Source organism: Lutra lutra, chromosome 1, assembly GCF_902655055.1.
Source record: "Lutra lutra chromosome 1, mLutLut1.2, whole genome shotgun sequence".
NCBI classification, from domain to species: domain Eukaryota; kingdom Metazoa; phylum Chordata; class Mammalia; order Carnivora; family Mustelidae; genus Lutra; species Lutra lutra.
Window position 1 is genome coordinate 154,812,704 of NC_062278.1, and position 18,300 is coordinate 154,831,003.

Below are 18,300 nucleotides of genomic sequence, written 5' to 3' on the forward strand. Positions count from 1 at the left end.
TTTTTTCCCAAACTCTTCTCCAGAGGTTTATTCATTGCTTCAATTTAGTCAAACGTATCAGGCTGTCCATCAGTTTCCTGGAGTCCTCCATCTCCTGACTCAGTGTGGCCTAGGTGTTCTCAAGGCATGATGCACAGACCTTTTCTGGAGATTTTCCCTTCTCCATTTTCTTTTAGAATCTGTATTTCTCTCCCCTGCATCCCCAGATCTTCCTCTTTGTTGGTTACTTTCTTATTTGGGTGGAGCATCTTATGGTAGCTTTCTTAGAAGGGTAGATGAAAGTACATTTTCTGAGACTTGGTATATCTGTAATTATCTTTATTTTGCCCTAATAATAACAGTTCAGCTGGAGAAGAAATTCTGTATCAGAAATTATTTTCCTAAAAATTTTGAGGGTATTTGTTTCATTGTCTGATACCCTCCAAGGTTGCCATTGATAGATCTGATGATATTTTGATTCTTAATCTTCTGGATGTAACCTGTGATTTTCACTCCCTCAAAAAAAGTTAGGGTCTTCTGTCTGTGTACGATGTTCTGAAATTTGGTGATGTTATGCCTTGACATACATTCATTTTCCTGAACACTTCTAGGTGTTTCCAACTGAATACTTAGATCCTTCAGTTTTCAGAAATATTCTTGAATTATTTCTTTGATAACTTTCTCTAGTCTCTTTGTCTATTTCTAGACTTCCTATTGGTCAACATTGTACCTACTGCTCTGACTCTAATTTTCATGCTTATAAACCACCTCTCGTCATTTCTTTTGGTGCTACTTCCTTGTGAGATCTCTTTAATTTTATTTCCACCTCTTCTATTAATGTTTTACTTTTGCTATCATGTTTTTATTTTCAAGTTCTATTCTGTTCTTTGAATCATCTTTACAGCCTTCTGTTCTTGTTCTAAGTATCCCATATCTTTTCATCTCTTAACTCTCTAAAAATATTCATGATAACTTTTTCCTAACTTTTCTTCTGCTCCTGTATTGCCTCTATTTATTTATTTATTTATTTATTTATTTATTTATTTATTTTTAACATATAATGTATTTTTTCCCCCCAGGAGTACAGGTCTGTGAATCATCAGACCTTACACATTTCACAGCACTCACCATAGCACATACCCTCCCCAATATCCATAACCCCACCCCCCTCTCCCAACCCCCTCCCCCCATCAACCCTCAGTTTGTTTTGTGAGATTAAGAGTCACTTATGGTTTGTCTCCCTCCCAATCCCATCTTGTTTCATTTACTCTTCTCCTACCCCCTCAACCCCCCATGTTGCATCTCCTCTCCCTCATATCAGGGAGATCATATGATAGTTGTCTTTCTCCGATTGACTTATTTCGCTAAGCATGATACCCTCTAGTTCCATCCACGTCGTCGCAAATGGCAAGATTTCATTTCTTTTGATGGCTGCATAGTATTCCATTGTGTATATATACCACATCTTCTTTATCCATTCGTCTGTAGATGGACATCTAGGTTCTTTCCATAGTTTGGCTATTGTAGACATTGCTGCTATAAACATTCGGGTGCACGTGCCCCTTCGGATCACTACGTTTGTATCTTTAGGGTAAATACCCAGCAGTGCAATTGCAGGGTCATAGGGTAGTTCTATTTTCAACATTTTGAGGAACCTCCATGCTGTTTTCCAGAGTGGTTGCACCAGCTTGCATTCCCACCAACAGTGTAGGAGGGTTCCCCTTTCTCCGCATCCTCGCCAGCATCTGTCATTTCCTGACTTGTTCATTTTAGCCATTCTGACTGGTGTGAGGTGATATCTCATGGTGGTTTGATTTGTATTTCCCTGATGCCGAGTGATATGGAGCACTTTTGCATGTGTCTGTTGGCCATCTGGATGTCTTCTTTGCAGAAATGTCTGTTCATGTCCTCTGCCCATTTCTTGATTGGATTATTTGTTCTTTGGGTGTTGAGTTTGCTAAGTTCTTTATAGATTTTGGACACTAGCCCTTTATCTGATATGTCATTTGCAAATATCTTCTCCCATTCTGTCAGTTGTCTTTTGGTTTTGTTCACTGTTTCCTTTGCTGTGCAAAAGCTTTTGATCTTGATAAAATCCCAAAAGTTCATTTTTGCCCTTGCTTCCCTTGCCTTTGGTGATGTTCCTAGGAAGATGTTGCTGCGGCTGAGGTCGAAGAGGTCGCTGCCTGTGTTCTCCTCAAGGATTTTGATGGATTCCTTTCTCACATTGAGATCCTTCATCCATTTTGAGTCTATTTTCGTGTGTGGTGTAAGGAAATGATCCAATTTCATATTTCTGCATGTGGCTGTCCAATTTTCCCAACACCATTTATTGAAGAGGCTGTCTTTTTTCCATTGGACATTCTTTCCTGCTTTGTCGAAGATGAGTTGACCATAGAGTTGAGGGTCGATTTCTGGGCTCTCTATTCTGTTCCATTGATCTATGTGTCTGTTTTTGTGCCAGTACCATGCTGTCTTGATGATGACAGCTTTGTAATAGAGCTTGAAGTCCGGAATTGTGATGCCACCAACTTTGGCTTTCTTTTTCAATATTGCTTTGGCTATTCGAGGTCTTTCCTGGTTCCATATAAATTTTAGGATTATTTGTTCCATTTCTTTGAAAAAAATGGATGGTACTTTGATAGGAATTGCATTAAATGTGTAGATTGCTTTAGGTAGCATAGACATTTTCACAATATTTATTCTTCCAATCCAGGAGCATGGAACATTTTTCCATTTCTTTGTGTCTTCCTCAATTTCTTTCATGAGTACTTTATAGTTTTCTGAGTATAGATTCTTAGTCTCTTTGGTTAGGTTTATTCCTAGGTATCTTATAGTTTTGGGTGCAATTGTAAATGGGATGGACTCCTTAATTTCTCTTTCTTCTGTCTTGTTGTTGGTGTAGAGAAATGCAACTGATTTCTGTGGATTGATTTTATATCCTGACACTTTACTGAATTCCTGTACAAGTTCTAGCAGTTTTGGAGTGGAGTCTTTTGGGTTTTCCACATATAGTATCATATCATCTGCGAAGAGTGATAGTTTGACTTCTTTGCCGATTTGGATGCCTTTAATTTCCTTTTGTTGTCTGATTGCTGTGGCTAGGACTTCTAGTACTATGTTGAATAGCAGTGTTGATAATGGACATCCCTGCCGTGTTCCTGACCTTAGCGGAAAAGCTTTCAGTTTTTCTCCATTGAGAATGATATTTGCAGTGGGTTTTTCATAGATGGCTTTGATAATATTGAGGTATGTGCCATCTATCCCTACACTTTGAAGAGTTTTGATCAGGAAGGGATGCTGTACTTTGTCAAATGCTTTTTCAGCATCTATGGAGCGTATCATATGGTTCTTGTTCTTTCTTTTATTAATGTGTTGTATGACATTGATTGATTTGCGGATGTTGAACCAACCTTGCAGCCCTGGAATAAATCCCACTTGGTCGTGGTGAATAATCCTTTTAATGTACTGTTAAATCCTATTGGCTAGTATTTTGGCGAGAATTTTTGCATCTGTGTTCATCAAGGATATTGGTCTGTAGTTCTCTTTTTTGATGGGATCCTTGTCTGGTTTTGGGATCAAGGTGATGCTGGCCTCATAAAATGAGTTTGGAAGTTTTCCTTCTATTTCTATTTTTTGGAACAGTTTCAGGAGAATAGGAATTAGTTCTTCTATAAATGTTTGGTAGAATTCCGCCGGGAAGCCGTCTGGCCCTGGGCTTTTGTTTGTTTGGAGATTTTTGATGACTGTTTCAATCTCCTTACTGGTTATGGGTCTGTTCAGGCTTTCTATTTCTTCCTGGTTCAGTTGTGGTAGTTTATATGTCTCTAGGAATGCATCCATTTCTTCCAGATTGTCAAATTTGTTGGCGTAGAGTTGCTCATAGTATGTTCTTATAATTCTCTGTATTTCTTTGGTGTTCGTTGTGATCTCTCCTCTTTCATTCATGATTTTATTTATTTGGGTCCTTTCTCTTTTCTTTTTGAGAAGTCTGGCCAGGGGTTTATCAATCTTATTAATTCTTTCAAAGAACCAGCACCTAGTTTCGTTGATTTGTTCTATTGTTTTTTTGGTTTCTATTTCATTGATTTCTGCTCTGATCTTTATGATTTCTCTTCTCCTGCTGGGTTTAGGGTTTCTTTCTTGTTCTTTCTCCAGCTCCTTTAGGTGTAGGGTTAGGTTGTGTACCTGAGACCTTTCTTGTTTCTTGAGAAAGGCTTGTACCGCTATATATTTTCCTCTCAGGACTGCCTTTGTTGTGTCCCACAGATTCTGAACCGTTGTGTTTTCATTATCATTTGTTTCCATGAATTTTTTCAATTCTTCTTTAATTTCCTGGTTGACCCATTCATTCTTTAGAAGGATGCTGTTTAGTCTCCATGTATTTGGGTTCTTTCCAAATTTCCTCTTGTTATTGAGTTCTAGCTTCAGAGCATTGTGGTCTGAAAATATGCAGGGAATGATCCCAATCTTTTGATACCGGTTGAGACTTGATTTAGGACCAAGAATGTGATCTATTCTGGAGAATGTTCCATGTGCACTAGAGAAGAATGTGTATTCTGTTGCTTTGGGATGAAATGTTCTGAATATATCTGTGGTGTCCATCTGGTCCAGTGTGTCATTTAAGGCCTTGATTTCCTTGTTGATCTTTTGCTTGGATGATCTGTCCATTTCAGTGAGGGGAGTGTTAAAATCCCCTACTATTATTGTATTCTTGTCGATGTGTTTCTTTGATTTTGTTATTAATTGGTTTATATAGTTGGCTGCTCCCACGTTAGGGGCATAGATATTTAAAATTGTTAGATCTTCTTGTTGGACAGTTCCTTTGAGTATGATATAGTGTCCTTCCTCATCTCTTATTATAGTCTTTGGCTTAAAATCTAATTGATCTGATATAAGGATTGCCACTCCTGCTTTCTTCTGATGTCCATTAGCATGGTAAATTCTTTTCCACCCCCTCACTTTAAACCTGGGGTGTCTTCGGGTTTAAGATGAGTTTCTTGTAGGCAACATATAGATGGGTTTTGGTTTTTTATCCATTCTGATACCCTGTGTCTTTTGATTGGGGCATTTAGCCCATTAACATTCAGGGTAAGTATTGAGAGATATGAATTTAGTGCCATTGTATTGCCTGTAAGGTGACTGTTATTGTATATTGTCTCTGTTTCTTTCTTTTTTTTTTTTTTTTTTAAAGATTTTATTTATTTATTTGACAGACAGAGATCACAAGTAAGCAGAGAGGCAGGCAGAGAGAGAGAGGAGGAAGCAGGCTCCCCGCGGAGCAGAGAGCCCGATGCGGGGCTCGATCCCAGGACCCTGGGATCATGACCTGAGCCGAAGGCAGAGGCTTTAACCCACTGAGCCACCCAGGTGCCCCTTGTCTCTGTTTCTTTCTGATCTACTACTTTGAGGGTCTCTCTTTGCTTAGAGGACCCCTTTCAATATTTCCGGTAGAGCTGGTTTGGTATTTGCAAATTCTTTCAGTTTTTGTTTGTCCTGGAAGCTTTTAATCTCTCCTTCTATTTTCAATGATAGCCTAGCTGGATATAGTATTCTTGGCTGCATGTTTTTCTCATTTAGTACTCTGAATATATCATGCCAGCTCTTTCTGGCCTGCCAGGTCTCTGTGGATAAGTCTGCTGCCAATCTAATATTTTTACCATTGTACGTTACAGACTTCTTTTCCCGGGCTGCTTTCAGGATCTTTTCTTTGTCACTAAGACTTGTAAATTTTACTATTAGGTGACGGGGTGTGGACCTATTCTTATTGATTTTGAGGGGGGTTCTCTGAACCTCCTGAATTTTGATGCTTGTTCCCTTTGCCATATTGGGGAAATTCTCTCCAATAATTCTCTCCAATATACCTTCTGCTCCCCTCTCCGTTTCCTCTTCTTCTGGAATCCCAATTATTCTAATGTTGTTTCTTCTTATGGTGTCACTTATCTCTCGAATTCTCCCCTCGTGATCCAGTAGCTGTTTGTCCCTCTTTTGCTCAGCTTCTTTATTCTCTGTCATTTGGTCTTCTATATCGCTAATTCTTTCTTCTGCCTCATTTATCCTAGCAGTGAGAGCCTCCATTTTTGATTGCACCTCATTAATAGCTTTTTTTATTTCAACTTGGTTAGATTTTAGTTCTTTTATTTCTCCAGAAAGGGCTTTTATATCTCCCGAAAGGGTTGCTTTAATATCTTCCATGCCTTTTTCAAGCCCGGCTAGAACCTTGAGAATCGTCATTCTGAACTCTATATCTGACATATTACCAATGTCTGTATTGATTAAGTCCCTAGCCTTTGGTACTGCCTCTTGTTCTTTTTTCTTGTTGTGAATTTTTCCGCCTTGTCATTTTGTCCAGATAAGAGTTTATGAAGGAGCAAGTAAAATATTAAAAGGGTGGCAACAACCCCAGGAAAATATGCTTTAGCCAAATCAGAAAAGATCCCAAATTGTGAGGGGGGAGAAAGGGGATAAAAAGGGGTTCAGAAAGAAAAAAAAAAGAAACTATTAAAAAAAGAAAGCTGATAAAGAAAAAATATAAAAAGAGGAAAAAAAATATATATCTTAGATAAACTATTTAAAAACGTTAAAAAAGAAAACGGTAAAAGTTAAAAAAATTTAGCAGAAGAAGAGAAAAAGAAAAAAAATTGAAAAAGAAAAAAAATTAAATTAACTGCAAGTCTAAAAAATCATGGGGAGAAAGCCATGAGTTCCGTGCTTTGCTTTCTTCTTGGAATTCCGCCACTCTCCTTGGTATTGAAACTGCACTCCTTGGTAGGTGAACTTGGTCCTGGCTGGATTTCCCGTTGATCTACTGGGGGAGGGGCCTGTTGTAGTGATTCTCAAGCGTCTTTGCCCCAGGCGGAGTTGCACCGCCCCTACCTGGGGCCGCACTGAGTAATCCGCTCGGGTTTGCTTTCGGGAGCTTTTGTTCCCTGAGCGCTTTCCGTAGAGTTCCGGAGGACGGGAATGAAGATGGCGCCCTCCCGGTCTCCGACCCGAAGGAGCCGAGAGCCCGGGGCCCCACTCCTCAGTGCGCCCTCAGAGAACAGCGCCCAATGACTCCCGTCACCCTGGCCTCCGGCTGCGCTCCGAGCTGACCGAGCCTGCGACCGGTTCAAGGCAACCCCGAGCTGAGAGTCACTCCTTGGCTCTGTCTCTGTAGCCGGCTTCCCCGTTCTAATACCGGTAAGCTCTGCGACACTCAGACACCCCCGATCCTTCTGCGACCCTGCGGGACCTGAGGCCGCGCTGACCCCGCCTGGGCTTCACCCCAGTTAAGCCTCTGGAGCGATGTCCCTCAGTGGAACAGACTTTTAAAAGTCCTGATTTTGCTCCGTTGCTCCGCCGCTCGCCTGGAGCCGGCCCCTCCCCCTGCGATCTATCTTCCCGTCGCTTTGGATTCACTTCTCCACCAGTCCTACCTTGCAGAAAGTGGTTGATTTTCTGTTTCTAGAATTGCTGTTCTTCTTCTCTTCAATCTCCCGTTGGATTTGTAGGTGTTTGCAATCTTTAGATAAGCTATTTAGCTGATCTCCCGCTACCCGAAGTAGTCTCAGCCTGCTACTTCTCCACCATCTTGACTCCTCCTCCCCATTTTTTATTCATTCTGATAACCTGTGTCTTTTGATTGGGGCATTTAGCCCATTTGCATTCAGGGTAACTAATGAAAAATAGGATTTTAGTGCCATTGTATTGCCTGTACGGTGACTGTTACTGCATATTGTCTCTATTCCTTTCTGGTCTAGGTTACTTTGAAGCTCTCTCTTTGCTTAGAGGACCCCTTTCAATATTTTCTGTAGGGCTGGTTTGGTGTTTGCAAATTCTTTTAGCTTTTTGTTTGTCCTGGAAACTTTTTATCTCTCCTATTTTCAATGACAACCTAGCTGGATATAATATTCTTGGCTGCATATTATTCTCATTTAGTGCTCTGAATATATCATGCCTGTCCTTTCTGGCCTGCCAGGTCTCTGTGGATAAGTCTGCTGCCAGTCTAATATTTCTACCATTGTATGTTAAGGCCTCTTGTCCAGAGCTGCTTTCAGGATTTTCTCTTTGTCATAAGACTTGTAAGTTTTACTATTAGATGATGGGGTGTGGACCTATATTTGTTTATTTTGAGGGTGGTTCTCTGCCTCCTGGATTTTGATGTTGTTCCCTTCACCAAATTAGGGAAATTCTCTACTATAATTTGCTCAAATATACCTTCTGCCCCTCTCTCTCTTCTTCTGGGGTTCAAATTATTCTAATATTGTTTCATCTTATGGTATCACTTATCTCTCAAGTTCTCCCCTCATGGCCTAGTAGTTGTTTGTCTCTCTTTTGCTCAGCCTCTTTATTCTCCATCATTTGGTCTTCTGTATCATTAATTCTCTCTTCTACTTCATTTATCCTAGCAACAAGAGTCTCCATTTTTGATTGCACCTCATTTATAGCTTTTTTTAATTTCAACTGGACTAGATTTTAGTTCTTTTATTTCTCCGGAAAGAGATTCTCTAATATCTTCCATGTTTTTTTTGAGCCCAGCCAGAACCTTGATAATCATCATTCTGAACTCTAGTTTTGACATATTACTAATGTCGGTATTGATTAGATCCCTAGCTGTCGATGTTGCCTCTTGTTCTTTTTTTGTGGTGAGTTTTTCCACCTTGTCATTTTATCTAGATATGAATAGATGAATGAGAGAACAAAATACTAAAAGGGTAGCAATGACCCCAGAAAAATATACACTAACCAAATCAGAAGAGACCCAAAACTGGAGGGAGAAGAAAGGAGGAAAAAAAAATGTGTGTGTGTGTGTGTGTGTGTGTGTGTGTGTTGTGTATATGTAGATAAATACACACACATACATATGACTGGTGAATAGAACAGAGACACACACTTGATTTTGAGTGTATTTTATACTGTTAGAAGAAACTACCTCCCAAAATTTTAAAGAAAGAAAAACATATATACAAAATAAGGGTAAACATGATGAAGGGATGGAATACACTATAAAGATGAAAATTAAAAGAGATTCTAAAAAAGGAATTGATAAGAAGTTAACTGAAAAAAAAAGAAGAAGAAAGAATGTAATCAGGCTGGAGACTAGAACAAAGCCTCTCTTCTGGGGGAGGGGCCTGTTGTAGTGACTCTCAAATGTCTTTGCCTGAGGCAGAATTACACCACCCTTGCCAGGGGCCCAGCTAAGTAATCCGTTTGGGTTCACTCTCTGGGGCTTTTGTTCCCTGAATGCTTTCCACACCTCTTCGAAGGACGGGAATGAAGATGGTGGCCTCCCAATCTCCAGCCCTGTAGAAGCGGAGAGCTCAGGCCCCACTCCTCAGTGCGCCCTCAAAGAGAAGCAGTCAGTCACTCCTGTCTCCCTGGTCTCCAGCCACACTTTGAGCTCACTCAGCCTGTGACTGAGCATTTCTATCTCTGGTGCACAGCCCCGTTTGGAGTCTTCAAACCCAACTGATTCCTGCAATGCACTCCTGTGCTGCTCCTCCCAGAGGAGGAAGGAAGGGGGGTCTCTCCAGATCTGCCACTTGTGGGGTCCTTGCTCAAAGGAGACAATGGTCTGAGTGTGCCTTGGATCATGGTTTAAGGTAACCCTGAGCTGAGAGCCCATTGCTTGTCTCCATCTCTGTAGTTGGCTTTCCCACTCTGATACCTGGGAGCTCTGCCACCCTCAGACACCCCTGGTGTTTTTGTGTCCCCGCGGGCCCTGAGACTACACTGTCCCTGCAAGGGCTCTACACCCCCTCCCCACACTTAGCTTCTGGAATGACATCCCTCAGTGGATCAGACTTCTAAAAGTTCTGATTTTGTGCTCTGCTGCTTTCTCACTTGCTGGGAGCAGGGCCCACCCCCGGCGGTCTATCCTTCTGTCACTTTGGATTCACTTCTCCACACATACTACCTTCTGGAAGGTGGTCGATTTTCTCTTCCTAGAATTGCTGCTCTTCTTCTTTTCTATCTCCTGTTGATTTTGTAGGTATTCCGAATGGTTTAATAACTATCTAATTGAACTCCTGGGATCTGATGATATTTCAGTCTCCTACTCCTCTGCCATCTTGCTCCTCCTCCTCTTGCTTTTCTTTCTTTCCTCTTTGGTAGCTTTAGTCTTTGATGTTAGAAGCATCCTTCAAATTCCTGATGCTTGTTCCCTAGTGGTTCACATTAAAAATATCATCTTCTTGGGCTATTAACCTGACTGCCAGGCTTCTAGAAACTAACTGAAAGGCAGAAGAGAGTAGGTGGGTGGGAGGGTTGCCTGATTTTCAGTGTATGAAGTGTCCTTTATCCTGTTTCAGCATGCAACTCTTTCTCCCTCTTGTTCAATGCTTGAAAGAATGAACATCCAATCTCTTTCTGGAACAGAGGAAGCAATTCTTCACTGAAGGGGTTCCTCACTGAATAGCTGTTTCTTATAAAGACTTTCAAGCTGTATCCAGCTCCACCTGACCACCTCTCCCCAAACCCTACTTTCAGAGGTATTTAGTGTCTCTAAGCCCTAAGCAGTCCTGCAGTGTGGGTTGGCTCACTTCTGGGAACTCCCTGCTTCCCAGCTCAGGTTTTAGCTTTCTTGAGTCTGCTCTGTCAGTTACTACCCATCCATCTGCTCCCTAGTTTCCAAAATGCTGTTGTTGTGTTCTCCATTATCTTCCTCCTACTGGGTTTATGATTTAAAAAAAAAAAAAAGGAAAGAAAAAAGAAAAATCCTTCTACTAACATTTAAGAAATGTTAGAATTTCTGAAAAAGAATTTCAGAAAGGATAGAGGTAAATACATATGTTCAATCTGTCATATGTAATCATGTCTTTCCATTTTTAATAGCAGTGTTTATGTTTATGATTTTATGATTTAAAAAATTGACTGTACCCAAAATTTTGTGTATATCTGAATCTCTTTGGTTCTGGAAGGGTAATTCTCTCTGGCTAGTAGCATTAGCATCAGCTGGGAATGTGTTAGAAATACACATTCTTAGGCCTTATGCTTGATTTACTAAATAAGAGACCCTGGAGGTAGAACCCAGAAATCTATGTTTGAACAAGCCCTCCAGGTGTTCAGATGCTTGCTAGAGTTTGAAAATGTCTGCCATCAGTGACTGAGTGATTCTGAACATTTGAGAAACACTACCTTACTCTCAGCCTCAGCTCTAGATCCATCTCTTCACCTACAAACCCACAAAGTGCCCAGCAAACTCAAATGACTATTTGATATGACTTCCCCAGGCAAGACACAACCTCCAGAGAAAATGTTTATGTTAGGTGCTTTTCTTCCATGACACCTAGTTGTTTCCTGCCTTAAAAGGCTCTTTGACTGGGATTCCTGGGCCGAAAAACACTTGCAGACCAAAGATTGTGGGAGAAGAAAAGACAGTTGGAAGTAGAGGAAATTTGGAGAGGAGGGCCTCCACCTCTTCTACATGTCAGCCGACAACAGGTTGGGAGAGGAGCCTTGAGCTTCCCTCTGGACACCTCAACAAAGAGGAGCATCCTTGTTCTGAACCTTCTGGTGGTTCTGCACCTCCCATTGCCCTCTGCTCACCTTTCAAGCCAAAGATGCTGCCAACCTTCTCAGCTGCACACATCAGTCCCCATTTGTGTGACTTCTCTGAGTTCCCCAGTCTTGCCTCCTTACCTTACTTCTTCCCTTTCCCCACCTTGCTGATGATTTTTGCACATTTCCCTATGGAGCCATCCTAGTAGCTCCCTTCTGAGCTCTCTCTATGGCACTCCTTTCCACCTTCTCTCCCAGATATGTCTTCACTGTAATTTACACCTTTGAAGCCTTGATAAAGATACTGGCAAGAGGATTTTTTCTAAATGAGTTTGCTTACCTGCGAGATCCTTGGAACTGGCTGGATTTTAGCGTCATTACCCTGGCGTGAGTATTTCTCCGTGCTGATGTGTTTGTCTGCATGGGCTTCTGGGTAGCTCACACTCTGGGGATGTTTCCTTGTCTCTATCCAGCTTCCTCATATGAAACTGCATGGCCTGGGGTTTCCCTGCTTCTAAGTGTTATGCCGACGGTTACTTTAGGGTTAGTCCCATACCTTCAGGTAGAAGTCAGAGACTTCAACTATGAGCTAATAACTGGCCTGTCAAAGTGAGCAGACAAGGCTCAGCCTTGTATCTACCTGACTTGAAGGACTTTGCCTGAGGAACCAGTATATGAGGTTGGCCAAGCCCACATGCTTGAATACCCACCCATACAGAGCCCTCAGAATCATAATACACCTTCTCAAAGGAGCCATTTTAAAGGCTATTGCAATAGTTAAGTCAGTCTATATGTGGAAATGCCATTAGATTTTTGTGTCCACTCTAGGTCCTTCTTAGACTCTTGTTACCCAAAATTGTCCTTATTTTTGCTACATACATTCCCAGGACCCTGTCTTTGCAGAGATACTGACCAACTTCTGGTCCTACAGATACATTGGTGAAGCAACAGATCTCCGAGGAATCTCAGGTCTACGGACATTCAGAGTTCTTAGAGCCTTAAAGACAGTTTCTGTGATCCCAGGTGAGTTGCTTTTTACCACTACCTGTATTCATAGAGCATATGCTGGTTTACACAGTCTAATGTCCTACTTTGATTTTTGCAAGAGTCCTATAAAGCTCCAGGGCATGGACTGTTGTCCGCATTTAAAAGACCAAGAAACTGAGGACCAGAGAGTAGAAAACACAATACCAAGTCCCCACCACTAATGAGGCAAAGTGTAACCTGGAGACCTAGTATCCCAATTCCTAGGCCAATGCTCTGTGCATAATACCTCATAACATCGCCATCAATAAATGACCAAAAGGTCATGTCCTCATTTTATGTTCTTGTTGTGGGGTTCAGGCAAGCTTCCAATTGGAGCTTCTCCTTTATACACTAAACTAAATGTATAAACTTGGAAATAGGGAGGAAGGGAGTAGGAAGTCCTAGGCTCTAGTGAGTGTCTTTGCCATTTCCATGTATCTGAAAGCTTGAGCCTCAGTCCTGTCTTTGGACCCAGAGAGGAGAAAAGATTTGGGCATTCTTGATTACAGAGAATTCAGAAACAAAAGTGTTTCACTAGAGCTTATCTTATTGGGCCTTCAAGACTTCTGTTGTCACCAGTATCTCAAGGATACACCTTACCCCACAATGGGATGGTGGAAAGAATGGTGAGGCCAGAGACCAGGCAAACCATTGTGACTTCCACCTTGTGGCCTGATGGATTATCTCCCTTCCCTCACCCCTGAGAATCCATTCTCTCATCTGGAAAACAGAAACACTCAAGCCATGGAGGAAGTCCTTTCAACCATTCTATGTCTGGCTCTGCAGTGAAAGGTTAGAAAGTCTTTGCCAACTTCCACTATATAAGCTCCCTCATGAAGAGAGTCATAGCAAGAAGGTAGTCAATGCTGCCATTTGATATCTCTTTTCTAGTCTTAGCCAGGAAGACCCTGAGTCTTGTTTATAAGACCTGTCCAGTCTAGACTCCCTCTCCAATCTCATCTCTCTCCTCTACCTGTCTTGCATCATGTTCTAGAATCTACCTGTGATTCTACAAATAATTCCTGCCTTTTTTCATCTCCCAGCATTTGGCCAGGCTGCTTCTCTATCAAGAGAGTCCTTCCTCTCTTCATTCAACTCATACTCATTCTTCAGGGTTCTGCTAAGGTTTGACCTTCTCAAGGAGACTCCCTGTTCTCTCCCAACTTCCCCACACTCCACCCCATCCCATCCCCGCCCTAGGCTTCATTTAGGAGTTGCTCCTGTATACACCTACCTGCTCGATAATGCAATAGCATTTCCTCTCAGTTGTTAAACAACCCCACCACATGCCCTTGCCTTAGCCCCCTGCTCAGTTCCCAGCCCAGGGACCAACACAGCTAGTACTTAATAGGTTATTTGTTAACCAAAATGACAAGACAAGGATGGGTTCCACACTGCTTCCCTGTTTGGAGCTCTTTCTGCTTATCTGTGAATCTGCTCTCTGAAAGAAGCTAATATCATTCTCCACAGCCACAAATCCTCTCTCCTTAAACAAGCAGAGACTGCCAGTTGTACTTGTCCCAGTGTCTCTCATGTTCTCATTCTATTGCTGTGTTTGTTTCTCCGTGTCTTTGTGTTTCTGTCTTTCTTTCTCTGTCTCATTGTATCTCCTTTGCATCTCTCTCTCTCTGTCTCTCAACACACACACTGAGGTCCATGTGTTTCCATCCTCAGGCTGCCTCCCAGGACTGAAGTGAGTATAGAAAAACAGATGTCAAATTACTAGAATCAAGTTAGTAGCCTTATATCTAGCAAAGTGCCTGAAACATAACAGGTACTCAATAATTATATTTTAAATTGAATTGCTACTATCAGAAGTTTATTAGCTTTACAATGATAAAAAAAAAAAAAATGCATCACCTGTGTCTCAAGGTGTCTCATCCTTACAATGGAACAATAATCTCTGCCTCCATCTCAGGGTTTTTACAAGGTTCAAATGGGGAACTGCACTTGGAACTGCCCTAAAGTTTGTAAAGTACCTCACACCTATATGTAGTGAAAGGATAGGACAGTTAAGATGCAGGACGTCAGGCATATGTGTGTGCTCTGTGGCTGGTACCTCATACACATGGGAGTGTTGCTGTCATCTTCCCACAGGACTGAAGGTCATTGTGGGAGCTCTGATCCACTCAGTGAGGAAACTGGCAGATGTGACCATCCTCACTGTCTTCTGCTTGAGTGTCTTTGCCTTGGTGGGTCTACAGCTCTTCAAGGGCAACCTCAAGAACAAATGTGTGAAGAATTGTGCAGCTCTCAACGAAACGGGCAACTATTCCTTTTACAGAAAGCAAGAGTGGAATTACTGCCATAGTGACACAGGTCTGGTTGGCCAGGGATGTAAAGCCCCCACATACCTATATGGAAATATATTTTCATTCCTCTTTCCTGCGAAAATGCTTCTCCTGATCTATGTTTTATTTTGGGTCCCCATTTTCTGTTGTCCAATGTCCCTTTTAAAAGGAAATGAGCTATAAATCTAGGGGCAAGTCATCCTGCTGGGGGAGGCTCAGAGTTAAAGTCTCTGCTTGGCTTTTCTCTTCCCAGATGGGACTTCACCCTTCCAAAAGTCCCAGCATGCCTACTGAGAGCACATAGCTAAGAGAACACGCCTTGCTCAGGCAGAAGACTGAGGAGGTGATGCCTCCACTGCATAAAGCTTGAGCTAGAGGGTTCAGAGCTATATTCATGGCTTTCATTTCTTCCTTTCTCCTGCAGATTTCTACTATTATAAGCCAGGCACTTCAGATCCCTTACTGTGTGGCAATGGATCTGATGCAGGGTGAGTCCCCAACCCGTGACGATGCACCAATGCCCAGCCTTCCTTTCTCTTTTGCCATTATCATTTTCTGGGTAGCGACTGGTTTGCAGACCCCAAGGATGATGTAGAAATGAATTAGTCATAGCTTTAGCCATCCCCAGGCTCATGGAGAAGGAGTGTAGGAGTTAGTTTTTGTTATGTAACCAACAGCCCCAGGATTTTGTGGCTTAAAACACTAGCCGTTTATTTAGCTCAGGATTCTGCACATTAGCATACTGAACTGAGATCAGCCTGGTGTTCTGGTATTGCCTGAGTTTATTCATACATCTGCAAACAATGGACAGATTAGCAAGGGGCCAGCTAATCTAGGACAGTCTCACCTGGGGCAGCTTTTCTGTTCCATGTGGTATCATCTCCCAGCAGGCTAGCCTGGTCTTGTTCTCAAGGGCAGAGAGAGGGTTCCAAGAGAAAGAGTGAAAGTGTGTAAGATCTCTTGAGACCTAGGTTCAGAACTGGCACAATGTCACTTCTACTGCATTCTATTGACAAAAGCCAAGTCACAGACCAGTGCAAATCTAAGGAACTTGAAGATAAACTCTACCTCTTGACTGGAGGAGCTATGGCAACTTTACGGCAAATGGGTATTATGGATACAGGTAGAACAGCTGTGGCCATTTTGGCAATCTACCCCAGGAAGGAACTAATGTATATTAAATATGTTCCATGTCAAATGTTCTGCATTTGATCACCACAACTCCGTCACATGGGTTTTGTTATCCACACATAACATAGGAAGAAACATGTGCATCCATCTTTGCCATTTCAAATTCTTACAGAGGCTTGATACATAACAAATGAGAGGATTAGGCTAGGGGGGCAACCGGGTGATGGCAGTTTGTACCCCCATTTAAAAGGGCCAGTCCACTGCTCAGCCCAGCTTTTGGTTGCCACATGGAAATGTGAGTCCACTGCTTCCAGCTCTTCTAACTTTTAAAAAAAGAAAGATAAGAATTCAGATTTTTATGTGAAATCTCCCAACTACAAACATTGGCTACCAATTCTAAAAAATGTCTACATATTGTGGGCCAAACAAAATGTTTCTGCAAGCCAAATTCAGCCTGCAAGCTGCCAGTTTGTGAGCTAGGATGCATATACATAAAGATGCTTCCCTGTAAAGAAGAAGTGCTCTGCTAGAGGTTCCATGGGCTGAGAAGACACAGTGAGGTGATGGTGGGAGACAGGGCAGGAGGTCAGGGAAGGTTCCTGGAGGGGTGGTTGAGGTGAGCATTGAAGGACAGGCAGGATGTCACCAGTTTTGTTGAATAAGAGATGGTTTGGATGGGGGCCATCCCAGGGGGCAGAACAGAATGTGAGACAAAGCAAAGGGGTAGCTGTCCCCTCAAGCTTGCCTGCTGCTTTGACCAGTGGAGCAGGCATGAACAGAAAGTTCAGGCAACAGATCAGCAAGGCTCATCTTTCCAATCTCCATGTTTGGGGATCTGGAACCCCAAGCCCATATGACCTCAGTCCCTGAATGGCTAACAACCCCAGATTACCCAAGTGGAGCTGGGTGGGACCTGTATGGAGCTTTGCCTTAATCAGCTCATTAGCCAGACAATCTCAGATAGAGCTGAGAATTTGATCAACATGGGGTCCTTTTCCTCTTTCTTCACAAATGCACTTGGCATTTGGTTCTTTGGTTCAGAGATAGGACTGTTCTGTCAGTTTGTCTTTGACTTAAATCTAAACCAAAGGCCCCCTCAATGTCTTTTTTCCTATCTGGATAATGGCATTTCTCATGGCAATGGCTCCAGAGTAGCTTAAGGACTATCTGTGGTAAAGTTATGGTGTCCACCCATGGCCCCACAACCCACAACCCAGCTGTAAAAGAGGTCAGACATCCTACTGGGCAGGTCTTGGCCAGAAAATAAAGAAGTGGGTAGGGCTGGGATGGCAAGGGAGGCCAACTCAGGATGATGGGCAGAGTAAGTCCTGAAGGGCTTACTGTGAAGATGAAAACTGGGTCCTGTGCTGGGCCACAGAGAATCCAGAGACCTGAGACCCTCACTGACCAGTGGCACTATAGTAGGAAAGTCCAGGGTCTCAAGGTAGAAAACAAGTACTAGGAAACACGTAATGATTTTCAGCATTCTTTCACATGTACTCTTCCAGTCCATTCTTTTGGTCACTTCAGGTTAAAAACAGCAGAAATTTTAATTTACAATTTACATATAATATTTACTATGCTGAAGGCACCATGCAAGAAGTGTTGTAGTGTGATCTCATTTAATTCTTAGAGCAATTCATTATTGATGTGTAGCAACTGTAGTGGCATTTAATGGAAGACATGGAAATTAGGCTACCCTTGGAGTTAACTAGAAAACCTATGGGTTAACTAGCTCCTTTGGCAAGCAAATCAAAAGATTGTCTGTCTTCAAATGTGGGTCTAGAGAGGCTAGGAACTCACAAATCTCCAATCAAGATTGAAGATAGAATTAGGATTAATTATAGTCAAGTTGCTGGCACCCTAATCAATTGTATGGGTCCCAGAATTGTGTGTTTCCATGGATGTCTGGAATAAGGACAGCCCCAGAGATTGGTGTTAGTAGAGGTGTGCTGGAGTAGTAGAATCCTAGACTACAAATAAGATATTACTGTTTTCTCAGCAAAGCCATCCCACTGAGGTAAGTGAGAACACCTCACATGCTTTTAGCTTAGAGATACTTCTTGACACAACTTATTCCCTTATTATGAGAAAGTGAAGAGTCAGTCATGCACTGCCCACCCCAATGCTTACCATGTGTGGTCATCTTCAATTTGGCCTTCCATCATAAGTCAGTCTTCACAGGCTATTTGACATTTATATTTCTCCTTTTGAATAAATACATTGACATCTGTATGGTTTTAGCAACTGACCTCTTTTCCCTGAACCTCAGCTTCCACATCTGTAAGAAAGGATGGGTCAAATGATTAATTTATAGCATTTATAAAGCGCTTAGGAAGAGAGAGGCACACATAAGTGCCCAGTAAGTGGAAAGTGTTGTTTTTATTGTTAT

General features: G+C 42.1%; 1 protein-coding gene across 3 annotated transcripts in view; it reads left to right on the forward strand.

The window, feature by feature from the left end:
• The window catches only part of SCN10A (sodium voltage-gated channel alpha subunit 10), a 97,929-nt gene that overhangs the window by 18,412 nt on the left and 61,217 nt on the right, over positions 1-18,300 (forward strand). For all 3 annotated transcript variants that reach the window (XM_047705157.1, XM_047705243.1, XM_047705325.1), the window contains exons 4-7: positions 11,719-11,847; positions 12,392-12,483; positions 14,584-14,775; positions 15,199-15,265. In XM_047705157.1, the coding sequence (XP_047561113.1) occupies positions 11,719-11,847; positions 12,392-12,483; positions 14,584-14,775; positions 15,199-15,265 (480 nt within the window). The remainder of the gene's footprint in view (positions 1-11,718; positions 11,848-12,391; positions 12,484-14,583; positions 14,776-15,198; positions 15,266-18,300) is intronic.